At 48.0% G+C, this 15,812-nt stretch overlaps 1 protein-coding gene across 4 annotated transcripts in view; it reads left to right on the plus strand.

The window, feature by feature from the left end:
- The first annotated feature begins 665 nt into the window (after nucleotides 1-665).
- Nucleotides 666-15,812, plus strand: part of TCF7L1 (transcription factor 7 like 1) — a 157,796-nt gene continuing 142,649 nt past the window's right edge. For all 4 annotated transcript variants that reach the window (XM_027072047.2, XM_053200839.1, XM_053200840.1 and 1 more), the window contains exons 1-3: nucleotides 666-923; nucleotides 1,007-1,070; nucleotides 1,286-1,413. In XM_027072047.2, coding sequence (XP_026927848.2) covers nucleotides 681-923; nucleotides 1,007-1,070; nucleotides 1,286-1,413 — 435 coding nt within the window. In that variant the 5' untranslated portion in view covers nucleotides 666-680. The remainder of the gene's footprint in view (nucleotides 924-1,006; nucleotides 1,071-1,285; nucleotides 1,414-15,812) is intronic.

Here is a 15,812-nt window from a genome sequence, read left to right on the forward strand (position 1 = left end):
CGCCCGCCAGCCCGCCGATGCGGTGGGAGGGGTGTGTGGAAGCGGTGAGGAGTTTTGGGGGTTCTTTGGAAGAAAGTTAGGGGATGCTTAGGGGGTGGGAGGGGTGGGCCGGAGGGTGGGGAAGGACCGCCGGGGGTGCGTGGCGAGGCGCAAGGGAGGGGGCCAGGACGAGGCTGGGGGCGCGGGGGTGTGCGCGGCGGGGAGGCGCAGCCCCCGGAAGGTGTGAGTGAGCGGTGTGCGAGTGTGAATGCGAGTGAGTGTGTGCGCGCCGGAGCTCTCTGGGTTCCGCGAGGCGCGCGGGTGTCAGCTTGCAGCCGGGGCTCCTCCCTCCGGCCCCCCTGCCCAGCCCGGCGATCCCTCCTTCCTTCGCCGCTCGCCCCTCCCCGGTGGGCCAGGCGCTGGGACGCCCCGGCGGAGCAGGCGGCGGCGGCGAGTTGGGGAGCCCTGGGCTGGGCGCTGCCGGAGGGGCCCGAGCCGAGCCGCCCCCGCCCCGGCCCGGCCGCGCCGGCCCGCTTCCCGCGGGGCCACGCCCTGTCAAACTTTGTTGCTGCGGCCGCCGCGGCGGCGAGCCAAGCGGGCAGGCGAGCGGGAGGGAGGGAGGGGCGGGCGCCGGGCCGGGCCGGGCCGGGCGCGGGCGGCGAGGGGCTCGGAGAGCTGCGGCCCCGGCCCGCGGCCCCACCATGCCCCAGCTCGGCGGCGGCGGCGGCGGGGGAGGCGGCGGCGGCGGCGGCGGCTCGGGCGCCGGGGCGGCCGGCGGAGGGGACGACCTCGGGGCGAACGACGAGCTGATCCCCTTCCAAGACGAGGGGGGCGAGGAGCAGGAGCCGAGCAGCGACAGTGCCTCGGCGCAGCGGGACCTGGACGAGGTCAAGTCGTCCCTGGTCAACGAGTCGGAGAACCAGAGCAGCAGCTCGGACTCGGAGGTAAGGAGGCTCCCGGGGCCGACCCCGGGGGACCCCGGCCCCGCGCCCGCTCACCCGCCCTCGCCTTTGTGTCTCCTCCGCAGGCGGAGAGGCGCCCGCAGCCCGCCCGGGACGCCTTCCAGAAGCCGCGGGACTATTTCGCCGAAGGTACGTGCGGGTCTGGGCAGCCCCCACGCGCGGGCCCCGCTGCGCCCAGCGCCTCCGCTCAGGCCGCCCACGGTTCCCCTCGCCCCGTGGCCGTGCCCCTGCTCTCCGTCCCCCGCGGCCACAGCCGTCCTGGAGCGCGGTCCCCTCCCCGGGTCCCCTGCTGCTACGCTGTCCCGGCGGCCCGGGCCTCACCCCCGCCTCGGTCTCACCCGCAGTGAGAAGGCCCCAGGACGGCGCGTTCTTTAAGGGTCCCCCGTACCCTGGGTACCCGTTCCTGATGATCCCGGACTTGAGCAGTCCGTACCTCTCCAACGGACCCCTGTCCCCGGGAGGAGCGCGCACGGTGAGTGAGGGTCGGGCCGCGCCGGGGCGGGTGGGGGGCCGGGCCGGCGGGATGCGCCCCCGCGCTCGGCGACGGGGTGGGGGATGGGGCCGTCTCGGGAGGATCCTGGGCAGAACGAGTTTGCGGAGTTGAACTCTTCTGTGGCTGCCGAGCGTTAGGCTGCGCTGGCCAGTGCTTGCAGGAAAGTAAAGTTCCTTTAAAATTTACCCTTCTACTGGGGAAGAGGCTTTGGGGTCCATTTCTGGGGGTCTTCCCTGGCCTCCAAAATTCTTTGCTGGTAGTAAAGGAGAACTTGGATTTGTGCCCGCTTTTGGACGGGGGTGGGGGGGGGGGTGTCTCGCTTTCCTTCCTGGAAATCCGTCAGCTTTCCCTGGCAGTTGGGCAGTGGGCTGGGGGAGCTGGCTTGGCGACGTTGCCCCCGACTCCAGTTTCACTGGGCTGCTGCGAGTTCGTTCCTAAGAAACCCAGTATTCGTGGCGGATTATTCACACCCCCCTCCCTACCCCCAGCCGTCGAGCGGGGGCCTCAACTGTTCTGTGGAGCTTGGGATTTTAAACTCGCCTAGATGATTTCGAGGGTGACCCGAGGCATTCTTCAAGTTGAGGAACTTGGCTTTTTCCCCCTTTGTTGCCGGCTTTTCTCATTTAAAGCGAGAGCTGCGACACTTTAAACCTGTTAATGGGCGCGCATTGTGTGCTGCGCGCTGGCATTTAGAGCCGTGATTAAGCAAATTGACCGGGCCCCAGACGACGTGCAAATGAGGGCGGATTCCATCGCCCCCTCCCTGGCCCTAAACTCGCGCCCCCCGCGTCGCGAGGGGAGCAGCCCTGGGCAGGCAAGGCCTTTGTGTCCCCCGAGCCGCCGCCACCTCACCCCACCCCACCCCAGGGCCAGCTGCTCAGGTGCTAGGTCCGATAGCAGATCTTCGGTGAGCACCTACCTACTGAGACTGTGACTGTTGTCGGACTCTTGCGCGCCGCCGTCCCTTGGGTCCCACGAGCACCGTAGTGGTTCTCTTTGCTTGCCAGTGCACGCCAGTTCGTTCTTTTTTCGGGGGCGGGAGGTGTTGGCGCCTCAGGAGCAGGCCTGACAAACTCACTTTATGCTTAAGGTGTCCTTAAATAATGGTCATAATTAAAGGGCCGCCTGAGAAACGCTCTGTACTGAATGGGCGCTCCCTACTGTCATGGTACAGGGTCGATGGAGAGTGGAGGCGCTCTCCTGGCCGGAAGGGATGTGAGAGTGGAGGTGGGGGGCTCTGACCTGGGGAGAGGGGCGTGGGACCACACACCTTCATCTTTCTAGCCGGGAAAGCCCCGCAGCTTTGTCCCTTCTTTGGAGCACCCCGGGAAGTCCTGAATATAAGCTGGATATGGGCGTCTGACTGGTGCCTTTTCTCATTCATATTGAAAGTGGGTAAAGTAAAAAGTTGAGCAAAACAAGCTGCAGCGACTTTGTTTAGGTGTTCACTGATTCTCTTCCTTGTGCACTGATGTAGCTGAGTTCTAAAAGGGTTTTGGAAGCTCAGGTTTGCTAGGGTTCCTGTAACAAAGCCCCATTTTTCCATTTACCATTAGATGTCTAGAGAGAGGAGTCTGGGAGGCATTAACGGCTGTGAGTCAGCACTGATCCAGGTCCTGGTGCAGATCAAGTCACCAGAAGTGTCCCAGATATGACCAGTTTTTCCCTCAAGCAGGCTGTTCCTTCCACCTACCCGTTTCTCTTTGGGGTGCTTTGACTCTTCCTCTTTGAAGGAGAACTCTGACAACTGCCTGTCTTCATCTGTTGCTCCCCCCACCCCCACCCCAAAGCCTCAGGGGGACTGGTTTTCTGTTTGTGTCGGTTCCCGTCTTTCCACCATCTTCTACTGCCCTTCTTTCCTTCTTCCATCTTACATGTTCTTTTGCCTCAGAACTTCCACAGGCTGATTTCTTGCTGGTCCTGGGGATTCCTGATTACTAAATCCAGGCCTGCGTGGGAATTTTGGAGCCCTCCTTGGAGAAGCCAACCTTCTCCTCTGCATGTCTGACTGTCCCTGCTCATTCCTGCAGCTGTTCACTGCCCTGGCCCATGTCACCATCCTTCTTTTAAGCCTCCAGGGACACTCAAGTCCCTGTTGTCGACCTTTCCTAAAGATCTTAGTGTATCCTGTCCCACTCTCCTATATAATCTGGTCTCCCTGGTGAACTTCCCGTATAGAAGTAAGTTCAATCTCCCTGTAGTTTCTGTGCCCCTTCTGTGCCTTTAATTGTGTTAGGCCTGCCTGGTTCAGAAGTTTATTGATATACTGGGGGAGTTTCCTGCAGTTAGCTGAGCTCAATAGAACCTGCTAATTTTGACCCTATCCTTGAACATCATGGGCTTTTCAGAAAGCAAGTGAGGAAACACTTAAGCACTTGATTGTCTGGACTATAGGGTCAAGATGATGCTCTTCCTGTGGATGATTATATGAACGTAATTAATGTGATTTTCACGGTAGGCAAACTATAGGTGCAGACCAAGTGGTCCTCTTTTGGGGTCCAAGCCTGGTAAAATGAATGTACATAGATAAGGGGTAGAAGAGGGGAGAGGGAGGTAACTGAAGCTGGACGCAGAGGGGTGCCTGGAATATATGATCTGCTCTCCCTTTTGGCATCCTGGGTCTTTTTGTTTTACTACTAGATTTCACAACCTTAGGCGTTGCTACTCTAAAGCCTCTAAGTAGTACAAAACTGGGTGACTTCAGTTCTCTGCTGTTCTCACACTTTCTGGAAATACCAAGCCACAAGCAAAAGTAGGGGTTGGCTGGAGGTTTTCAGGGTGTTAATTGGCCCTAGGAATAGCAAGCAAGAGGGCTGCCGCACCCTCATGCACTGGCATAATTCCTGCTGGGATGACTGGGGGTTGGCCAGTCCCGCAGTTGGGACTTGTCTTCCCCATGCGTTACCTTTGCCCTCCACTCTGGTTTGGCTGGGAGGCTGGGAAGTGGCCTCTTCCTGAGGCTCTTTAGAGAAGAGGTCCCCTTAGCCTGGGGTGTGTGCCAAGCCTCCAAGCCATGATTCATTCTCCTCTGGAGCCCTGGGGACCCTGTGGCCTATGAAGAGATGAATAACTGCCACAAACCGTCTTTCACTCCCTCCAAAAGCCACCCTGAAATGACACATTCATTCATGAAAAGGCTTCACAAGTTTACTAAACCACCTTGGTGCTGTTGACTAGTTTTTTTGTTAGGAAAATGTAAGCCAACACAGAGGAAAGTGGATGTCAAAAATAGTGTAAGACTGGGGCGCCTGGGTGGCTCACTGGATTAAGCATTCGACTTCAGCTCAGGTCATGACCTCTTGGTTCATGGGTTCGAGCCCCATGTCGGACTCTGTGCTGACAGCTCAGAGCCTGGAGCCTGCTTCAGATTCTGTGTCTCCCTCTCTCTCTCAAAAATAAATAAATGTTAAAGAGTTAAAAAAAAAAATAGTGTAAGACTAATAAGAGCCAAAAAGAAAATGTTGAATGTGGTTCGGTGACTTAGCTATGAAATGGTAGAGGGTAGTTTGACCGCGACGTGTGCTAATGGCATTTTGGAAAAGAACACTTCTGGGTAGAGTTGTCAAGGGAGTCTATGGCTTGGGGTTCCAGTTCATTAATTTAAGAAGCACTGTCATGCAGCTCAAGCATCGCATTGCTGGCACCTTTCTTGGAGACCATCTCGACTCAGGCTTCTGTATGAAGTTGTTCTGTTCTCCAAACGTGTGCATGTTTTTCAGTCCTTCCTATCCTGTCGCTTCCCATGGGAGGTCTTGCAAGTATCCTGGACGCTCTTGTTTTCTGCCCGACATGAAGGAACCCAAGCAGAAATCTATGTGTACAGATAGAGAAGTTGTCTGTCTTTAGAAGCTGTGTGTAAAAGCTGATAAGTAAATCTTTTTCTTCTGGAAGATCAGTATAAACATGCTGCTTTTGGTAAAATTCTTTAAAGCCATTTCATCTAAATATAACTTCTGTTCCATGTTTTTCTAAATATAACTCAGGGTTTAATGAGGGTTTTTTTTACATGGAATGAGCTTTTGCAAGGGCCCTGCCTGTGTGGCGGAACTTTTGGCACTTGGATTGCTGGGACAAATGAGGAGCAGTTCGGTGGAGGGGACTTGAACCCTGTCAGTCTTTTTTCTTTGAGTAGGTGGATCTGGCAGGGTTACCTGACTTGCTTTACTGTTGGAAAGTTATAGGCTGGTCTCATTCTTCATCGATCTCACTTCTTGGGATTCTTGAGGAGAAAGTAGGCTGGTACACTAACAAAAAGTAACCTTTAACATAGTGTTCCTGCCTTTATAGTGATGTGCAAAGTTACAAAATTATGACCTAAAAAATGACATAATGATTAACTCACTGGAAGATGCAATAATCCAAATATATATAATGCAGATATCCTACTTATATTCCAATTTATTTATTTTTTAAAAATGTTTCATTTATGTATTTGAGAGCAAGAAAGAGAGGGAGCGTGTGTGCACATGCGAGTCAGGGTAGGGCGGAGAGAGAAGGAGGGAGAGAGAATCCCAAGCAGGCTCCATGCTGTCAGCGCAGAGCCTGACACAGGGCTTGAACCCATGAACCCACGAACTGTGAGATCATGACCTGAGCCGAAACCAAGAATTGGATGCTTAACCAACTGAGTCACCCAGGTGTCCAATATAGTCATTCCAATTTAGAGTCAACTTTACTTGCCAAACTGGGGAAATTTAGATTGGCATTCTTAAGATTCATTCATAATTCTTCAATTTCATCTGATATTTACTGAGGACCTATTATGGCAGTGGCTCAAGGATATGGGAGATATGATGAAGTAGATCCAGCTTTGCCCTAAAGGGCTTAAAAATTGAAGTAGTGTTGGGGCACCTGGGTGGCTCAGTCGGTTGAGTGTCTGACTTCAGCTCAGATCATGATCTCACAGTCTGTGAGTTCGAGCCCCGCATCGGGCTCTGTGCTGACAGCTCCGAGCCTGGAGCCTGCTTCAGATTCTGTGCTTCCCTCTCTCTCTGCCCCTCTCCCGCTTATGCTCTCTGTCTGTCTGTCTGTCTGTCTGTCTCTCTCTCAAAAAGTAAATAAACATCAAAAAAAAAATAATCTTCTTGAAGAAAAGTTGTTTTGGGCTAGCATGATCAAGGAACTTAGGGAGAAGAAATTGTTTGAAACTAGTCCCTGAGGTGCCTGGTTAGCTGAGTTGGTAAAGCATGTGACTCCTTATCTTGGGGTTGTGAGCTCAAGTCCCACACTGGGTGTAGAGATTACTTAAAAAATAAAATCTTTAAAAACAAACAAACAGCTAGTCCCTGAAACTCAGTCATTCTTTATTTTATTTTTTTTTAATGTTTATTTATTTTTGAGAGAGGGAGAGAGACAGAGCGTGAGCAGATGACAGGGATGCAGAGAGAGAGGGAGACATAGAATCCAAAGCAGGCTCCAGGCTCTGAGCTGTCAGCACAGATCCCGACACGGGGCTCGAACCCATGAGCTGGGAGATCATGACCTGAGCCGAAGTCGGACACTTAACCGACTGAGCCACCCAGGCACCCCAGTCATTCTTTAATTCAATGTAATTCTTGTTAATTATAAAAAAATTTTAAACATGCAGGAGTGAGAAGTGTTAAGTCTTCCTTCACCCCAATCATGAGGTGGAAGCCAGCACTGGGAGAGCAAAGGCAAAAAGTTCAGGGCTGTCTAGGGTAATACAAGTTACTCCATTTGGCTGCATGATGAGGGGCCAGGGCATGGGATGCCTTGAATGTCATGAAAGAATCTGGGCTTACTCAGGAAGTGGCTGAGAACCATAGAAAATTACACTGGGAAGTGATGTGGCTAGTACGTTTGCCTAGACTATAGCGATTGGAGGGAGAAGATCTGAAAGGAGCTACAAGGGTTAGGAGACTCACGGGAGTCTGGGGTGATGTGAAAAGTCTCCCAAGAGTAACTGGATGGAGAGGAAGGGTAAGATGGGAGAGACTGAAATGGTGACTTGAATTTATTCGGGGAGGGGAAGTAACCGGAGGCAGAAAGTGGCTGATGTCACACTTAACTCTTGATGTCTGAGCCTCGGTGCCTCCGAGGGAATGACTTCTTCCATGTGGGACCCTGGTGTGCCATCTTTGCGCCCCCCCCCCCCCCCCACGCTGAACGGATGCTCATTGACTACTTTGGCAACAGCAGAACTCACAGGCTGCGAGGGTCTTTCATTTGGAGGAACTGCTGAGTTTCATTGGAGACACCTGGGGTGTGAGCAGGTGATGCGTGGATAGTTGAAACTGCAGCCTCGGGATGATGCAAGGGAGCCAGAGAAGAAGGGACAGGCTGCTCCGAGCAGAGAAAGAAGTCCCTGAGGCAGGATGGAAAGGAGCTTTTGCCAAGGTAAGAGGAGCGACCAGGTCCTGTGACATTATGGAAGCTGGTCCTCACTGTCAGATGCCACAGAGAGAGGAGACAAGAAGACGGTGGAATGAAGAAGAGCTTTGGGAATTTAGCAACAGGAAGCTATTGGTTGACCACTGAGACCAGCAGTTCAGGCAACGGGAGTGATGAAGCCAGGGAGGCAGAGGTACTAGCTCAGCACTTCCCAGTTGGGTGCCCAGGTGCTGTGTTGTGGACTGGTCCCAGGTAGTGGCCCATCCCTCACTTAGCCGGAACCCCAGACCAGACTTCCCTCTCTACCCCTGTGTACCTTACACATTTCCTGTCTACTGTCACCTGGACAACCCATTTAAGATGTTTGGCTATGGCAAGTAGAGGGAAGGGAAGAGCCGCGGGCCTTGTAGAGGGTGTGTTTGGGATGCTGGCGTGGGAGCCTGTTTGTAGGGCAGTAGGCTAGGGTGGAAGATGAATGGAGAAGACGAGGGGGAAGGGGAAATGAGAATGGAACTGGGAAGAAGGCAGTCTTCTTTCATGGATGGAGGACGCTCAGCAGTAGATGTCCTTCCAGTTTTACCGACTTGCCCAAGAGTTGAAGATGGGGATGTATGTGCAGAGGTGGAGCTGGCCGAAATTGAGGGGCAGTGCCTTGGATGGTTGGATGGCTTTGTGTTCTCAAATCAGGGCAGGGTGGCTGGAGCGGGGGTCTTGGACATGTTGTCAGTACGGGCCCTTCCTCTTCACCCCACTATAAAACCAAAAACGTTGGGAACCTTCTAGCTGCATGTTGAATGATGAACCTTTGGGCATTGATTGGAAGATAGGACCCACCTGGTAAGTGTTTCCTCTTTTTAATGTCTGGGGCTGGCTGATTTTGAAGGATGATAAAGGTGGAATCAAAATACAACTCCTTTGCTGTCAGGAGCAGATACTGAGGTATGATAAATAATTGGGGCTGGAAAAGGACTGACTGCTTAAAAGCTTATAGAAAACTGCCCCCGATTGGCTAATCTGATCATGTATTTTAGGAGGAGGTTTTTAAATGTCTCACATGCTTATTATTATTTTTTAATGTTGATTTATTTTTGAGAGAGAGAGAGGGAGAGGGGCAGGAGAGAGGGAAAGAGAGCATCCCAAGCAGGCTCCGCACTGTCAGTGCAGAGCCCAATGTGGGGCTCGATCTCACGAACCGAGATGAGATCATGACCTGAGCCGAAGTCAAGAGTCAGACGCTTCACCGACTGAGCCACCCAGGTGTCCCATTATATGTTCCATATTTTATTGTTTTCTCCCAAACTGGATTGGATTTAAGGGACGGTGATATAAATGCAATTTCCCAGCCCTCGGCATTCGGGGATGAAGGGAACACAGGGAAGTAAAGGGGGCTTGCCTTTTCCTCTCTACCACATGTGCTACTTAGTGAACAGCTCTGGGATGCTGTACAGTTTCTTTCTTAGACTCATAAGTTGTTAGAATGCTCTGAGTTGTTAGCTCAGTTGACAGGTACCTTTAAGGTTCTAAAATAAATTTCAGAATCTTAAATCTTTTCTTTTCATTATGTATGTAGCCTACAGATTTTCATGGGAAGATGAACAGTTTGTTTAGAAATACATTTCAGAGTTTGAAAATAAAATCCTACAAATGTCTTCCTAGACATGGCCCTTTTCAGGACCTTTTGTGGAAGTGATAAGGGGTGCTAACTTTAGTTATCTGGAGTCCTCAGGACAGGAAATGAACTCACATTCATGCTTTCAAACTGTGCTATAGCATTTTGAAGTTGGCTTTTTTTTTTAATGTTTATTTATTTATTTTGAGAGTGAAAGAGAGAGTGTGTGTGTGAGCAGGGGAGAGGGGCAGAGGGAGAGAGAAATCCCAAGCAGGCTCCACACTCAGCACAGAGCCCAGCATGGGGCTCGATCTCATGACCCTGGGATCATGCTCTGAGCCAAAATCAGGAGTCGGACGCTTAACCAACTGAGCCACCCATACGCCCCAGAACTATAGCATTTTAGAACTCTGTCTCATTCAAGAGGAACAAGGCGCCAAGTGTTCACCATAATTGTGGAAGGTAACCATAAAATAAATATAAACAAAGAATTCCCAAAAGAAGAAACTACAAATGACCACCACATATGTGAAACTGTGTTCAACCTCCCAGGTAGTCAAACGATGCTAGAAAAGAAAAGAATCTTTTTTGTTTTATTTTCTTTTGGTTTTTTGGCCCACCAAATTACCAGAGATTTTGTCTTAATGAGATTTTTAAATGCTGGCAAATGTATGGTAAAGTGGGTGCTCTCATTTGCTCTTCCTGAGGGGCGTTAAGAGCTCCACCCCATTTGGAAAGCGCTTGGCAGTAGCTGCTAAAACCTTAATATTTCTCATAGCTTCTGACCTGCTATGAAATAGATACTTATTCCTATTTTGCTGCTGTGCAGGCAGATTAGTAGAGGTCAAGTATCGTGTTCAAGGTCATGCTACTGATAATCGACCGGTGCAAAGATTTGAACTTGGTTGTGAGTTTAAAGTCTAGGTGTTCCCCGTTCCACCCTTGTGACTTTACCCACAAGCCTGATGTAACTAACTCCTCCTCTTGGGAGGACAGCTGACCTTTGTTTCGCAGTTCAGAAATCCTGATGTGAGTTACCAGTTGGGGTGGAGGGTGGCACATTTGTTCCGACTTTATGAACCAGACCTGGGAATGTGCCTTCCCAAATAGACCGTGTGTGAGTGAGTGGCTGGGGTTTGAGTTGTTCTATCACGACTGTGCTCCGGAAGACTTAAATAACCTTTAATGGGTGGCCCCCAGAGCTTTACCACCACTCATTACCCTCTTTGGGAGAAAAAAGTGGTTATCTACTAACATTGGAACTGTTTTGAACTTGGGACAGTTTTTCCTTGTTGAAGTGGGCGAGGGTTGGAAGATTACACAGTGTGTCTTTGGTGTGGAAGAAGGGGGAGGCATAAACGTGCTTGCTACCCCCTGCCATTTGGATTACAACATAGTTTGGTTAATAAACCGAGCTCTGGTGAACCGAGCATGCAAATATTATTTCCCTGTTATTTATTTTATAAAATACTCTATAAATTGGTTGCCTTTTTAAAGCTAAGTTAAAAATCAGTCCCAGTCATTTATAACTATTACAGTAAATTGAGTATTAAAGAAATAAATAACTAAACATTTACACAGAATTATTTTAAGAATTGCAGAGAATGTATTAGTCTCCTCCTTACTCCCCTTTCTGTGTGTGTGTGTGTGTGTGTGTGTGTGTGTGTGTAAGATGGTTTGATATCAGGATTCAGGTAATTCAGTGCTTTTTCTTTCACTTCCCAAATTATCTTTAGGTGGTTTCTTTTTGAAAACAATAGCATGGTGGAAAGATTAATTAAAAGGGCTTCTGAGTATGGTTGATAGAAGCTGGGGAGGCACTTGGGGTCCTAAGTAAGCCCTTCTTGAGATCTGGCTATTGCAAGACACTAAATCTTAGTGAGATAAATGTCTTAAACCTCATACAGTGAATGGGGTCATTATTTGTAGGAACGTCTATAAAAAAATGTGTGGAAAACAAAAAAACATAAATATGAGAGATAGAAACTGTGATTAAAAAATTTTTAAAAATAGATGGATCTAGGGCTGCCTGGCTGGCTCAGTGAGTGGAGCATGTGACTCTTGGTCTCAGGGTTGTGAGTTCAAGCTCCATACTGGGCATAGAGCTTACTTTAAAAAAAAAAAAAAAAAAAGATGGATCTAACAATGAGGAAGAAAAAAGAAGTAGGAATCAATGGTATGAAAAGTGGATCAGTTTACAAGTCCATATTTGTTGGCAGTAGTGATTTCTGATGTTTGGGACTACATTCTTCTCCATAAATTGCAAAAAGTGTACATTGGGGTCACTAAGGTCAGATTTATAACACATACCTGCTAGGGTGGGTTGGGTGTTCTTCCCTCAGGTTCCTCTGCAAGGACCCTCTGCCTGGGTACCCTGTAGCCCTCTGAGCTGGAAGGGAGCATCCGGCCCGGCCCACCCCACCCATGAGGAGCATAAGCTCAGGATGATCGTGAACTTGCCTGGATCAAACAGTTAGGAAGAATGGAAGCAGGACTAGGACTTGCTCAGCTGCATCACTGGGCTTTACTTTCTCCACTGCTCCGAGGGGTCTACAGCAAGCCCTGCAGAAAGCAGTGCCACAGGGAAAGCACACCTCAAAATACTTCTTTATTAAACTGTAACACCTGACTCATGAAAAGTGACTTACAAGGGCACCTGGGTGGCTCATCGGTTGGGTGTCCAACTTCAGCTCAGGTCAGGATCTTGGCAGTTCATGAGTTCGAGCCCTGTGTCAGGCTGTGTGCTGACAGCTCAGAACCTGGAACCTGCTTCAGATTCTGTGTTTCCCTCTCTCTCTGCCCCTCCCCCGCTTGCATTCTGTCTCCATCTCTCTCTCTCTCTCTCTCAAAAATTAAAACATTAAAAAAATTAAAAAAAAAGTGACTCACAGACATTTGTTGAATGTTGACAGCATGAATATTTAACATCAACATTTAAAAAAAAACAGCCCTACAAGCACCTGCAGTGTTCCAGGGCACTATGTCACACTGTTTACAACTGTTACCACATGGGACACTTGCGTGACTGCTACCGGAAGCTCTCTTTTATCCCTGAGTCAGCTGCGATAGAACCTAAGTGCGGGGCCAGGATCACCTGTGTGGGAAGTGTTAGGGCCATCATTCCAGCCACAGTCCTAGACTGTCCCTGTACTGAGAGTTGGCAACCAAGTTAATGTGAAAATGCCATTTGGAACAATTCACAAAGCAGTAGTGTGTACAAGTAAGAGATGAGCGAGGAGTAACATCTCTGCTTTTGTTCCTTTCGGTGTCATTTCCAGCCCTATCACAGAGGAGGCACTTTTAATCCCTGCTTCTGCCTGGGATAGTCAGAACTTTAATGGCTGGTCTCTTTACAGTTTCAGAGATGGAGTTCATTGTTGTCTCCATCTTTCTTTGCCTTGCTGTGCACTGCAGCTTTGCTTAATCTCTTCCCCCCAATCCCCCTTGTGTTTTTCTTCTCACATCTTGAGGCAGTAAACTTGGTTCCTTAGATACCATATATGTAAGATCGTCATGTGCATCTGTTGACTTGGTCTGTGGTCTGTTGTCTGCTTCCTACTCCTGACCAGCCCCACTTTCTTGCACATGTATGCATTTTTTCTTCCTTTCTTTCTTTTTTTTTTTTTTTTTTAAGATTTTATTTTCAAGCAGCCTCTACACCCAACGTGGGACTCAAACCCATAACCGTGAGATGAAGAGTCACACGCTCCACCACCAACTGAGCCAGCCAGGCACCCCAGAGTATGATTTTCTGTGTATATTGGATAGAGTCTTTGCTTATCTATTTAACTGTTTTCTAGGAGGAATCCATGGAGGAGAGGTAGAGCATTAGAGCAGGAGTGTTAAAGATATGTGACACGAAAACACTTGACACCATAAGCTTTTGGGTTGTAAAATGCTTGTCAGGGAGGGAGATGCTGGTGTTGAAGCTTGGAGTTGGAAAGGCATCATGATAGCAGGGGTGTTCCCAGACCCTCCTAAGGAGAGTTAATGCAGGGAGGGGCTGGGATGGTAAGAGCACCTGGAGTTTGGGAAAGCCTCTTAATAAGCAGTTGCTTTTGCTTGACATTGAAAGAGGAGAGAGGAACTTGTGTGGAGAGCAGTGCAAGGCCTGAGGGGTAGAGGAGCAAACTGACAGGCCGCTCCTTTTCCCTCTGGGAGGCAATCTGGCTAAAGGGTCTGAGACTTGAGTCTTGGCCTTGAATCTCAGCCCAGCCATGGTCTGGCTCTGTGCCCCTGTGGCCCTAGGGCACTCTTTGGCAAAATGGGGATAATGGTGTATTTGAAGGTTACTGGATTAAAATTTTGGCTAAATAGACTGCATTTTAAAACCAGGGTTTGTACAAGGCTAAAACTAAATGCATCATAGAATCTCTGGGATATAAAAAGAAATGACTAATGTCATCAGAATAATTTATAGTATTATTACAACTTTATTAAGATGTTTAGCGGCCAAGACTTTTAGTCAATATCTTAATAAGTGGATGTTTTCTTGCACTATTTTAAAATATTTTTTTAAAGTTTATTTATTTATTTATTTATTTATTTAGAAAGAGCGAGCACGAGGGAGAGAGAATCCCAAACAGGCTCTGTGCTGTGAGCGTGAAGCCTGATGCAGGGCTCTATCCCACTACTGAACCACCCAGGCATCCCTTGAAATATTTTTATAGGAAATGCTCAAATGGTATAGTCATGGGAAAACCAGGAATGCTTAAACAAAAGTAATTAGCACATCAACTTTCAGTACTTAATGCAGATTTTGGGCTTACATGGTTATCAATTGCCTTTGGAAAGAGTTACATATTACTGTAACAATTGCCAGTTTATGTGAATTATTAATTAGTTGTCAACAGAATGATGTATACAATTAGTTCATATATATGGAGTATATATGTTAATTAATTTTAACTTTTTATTTTGAGATAATTTCAGACACAGAGAAAGTACAAGATAGTATGAGGAATTCCCATGTGTTTTCCTCTAGATTTCACCAAATGTTAACATTTGCTACGTTTTATTTATCTTTCTTTCTATAACTTTTTCTTTGAACCATTTGAGAGTAAGTTGCAAATACAATGCTCCTTTACCCCTAGGCAATTTCATGTATAGGTCTAAAAACGGATAACCATTACCACAATATAGTTATCAAAATCAGGAAATTTTGTCCTACTGTCTCATCTATAGACCTTATTCCAATTTTGCCGGTTGTCTTCTCAATGTCTTTTCTAGCAAAAGAAAATATTTAAAAGAATTTGGGGGCACCTGGCTGGCTCAGTGGGTGGAGCATTTGACTCTTGATCTTGGGGTTGTGAGTTCAAGACCCTTGTTGGGTGTAGAGATTACTTAAGAATAAAATCTTAGGGGTGACCAGATGGCTCAGTCAATTAAGCATCCGACTCTTGATTTTGGCTCAGGTCATGATCTCGTGGGATCACAGTCCATAAGTTCGTGGGAAGTAGCCCCTGGTCATATTGGGATTCTTTTTTTCCCTCTCTCTCTGCTCCTTCCCTGCTCTCTCTTTCTCTCTCTCAAAGTAAATAAATAAACATTTAAAAATAATAATAAATCCTTAAAAAAAAATTGGGGGATGAGGTGTCCAGAATGAGCCAAGGTCATGTGGTATACTTGGTTGTGTGTCTTTAGACTCCTTCAATCTAGAACAGCTTTTCAGTCTGTTTTGTGTCTCTCGTGTTCTTGACTTTTGGAGATTACAAGCCATTTATTTTGTAAAAGGACCTTGAATTCTGCTTTTCTTCAGATGTTTCTTCATGAGTAGGTTCAGGTTGTATATTTTGGGCATGAACCCTGTGTAGTTGATAGCATGCCCTTCTCGGTGCTTCTCCTCATGAGACGCCATCTATTTTTCCCACTACAGTTGATGTTCCTTATGATCACTTGGTAAAAATTATGTCTGCCAGGTTTCTCCAAGGAAGTTACTATTTCTCCTCTTTGTAATTAGTAAGTGTCTTGTGGGAAGATAACTTCGTGACTATGTAAATAACCCGTTTCTCATCAAACTTTCATCCATCGTTTTTAATATCCATTGGTGTTTCTTGCCAGAAATAATTATTACTCTGGTAGTGGCCAAATTGATGGTCACATTTTGAACGTTTGACATTGTCGTGGGAGAATAGTAATTTCACAGCTCTGTAAGTGCCTAGATTGTTTCTGTGTTGCTGTACAGCATATTTGTGAATTCACGGTTTTGAAATCTTGTGAAATATTGAGGTAGCAACAGTGACATTCTTCTCTACATTCTTCATAGGATGTAAAGAACTTCCTAATTAGATTTTTAGGTTTTTATCTGATGACTCCTATGGAGTTTTCTCACAGTCTGGATTTTGTTCAATGCAACCCCATGATATCTTATAACATGTTTTTCTGTCCTTTGTAATTCCTGAAAATTGTTAGCCGGATT

Source organism: Acinonyx jubatus, chromosome A3 (genome assembly GCF_027475565.1).
Source record: "Acinonyx jubatus isolate Ajub_Pintada_27869175 chromosome A3, VMU_Ajub_asm_v1.0, whole genome shotgun sequence".
Lineage (NCBI taxonomy): Eukaryota > Metazoa > Chordata > Mammalia > Carnivora > Felidae > Acinonyx > Acinonyx jubatus.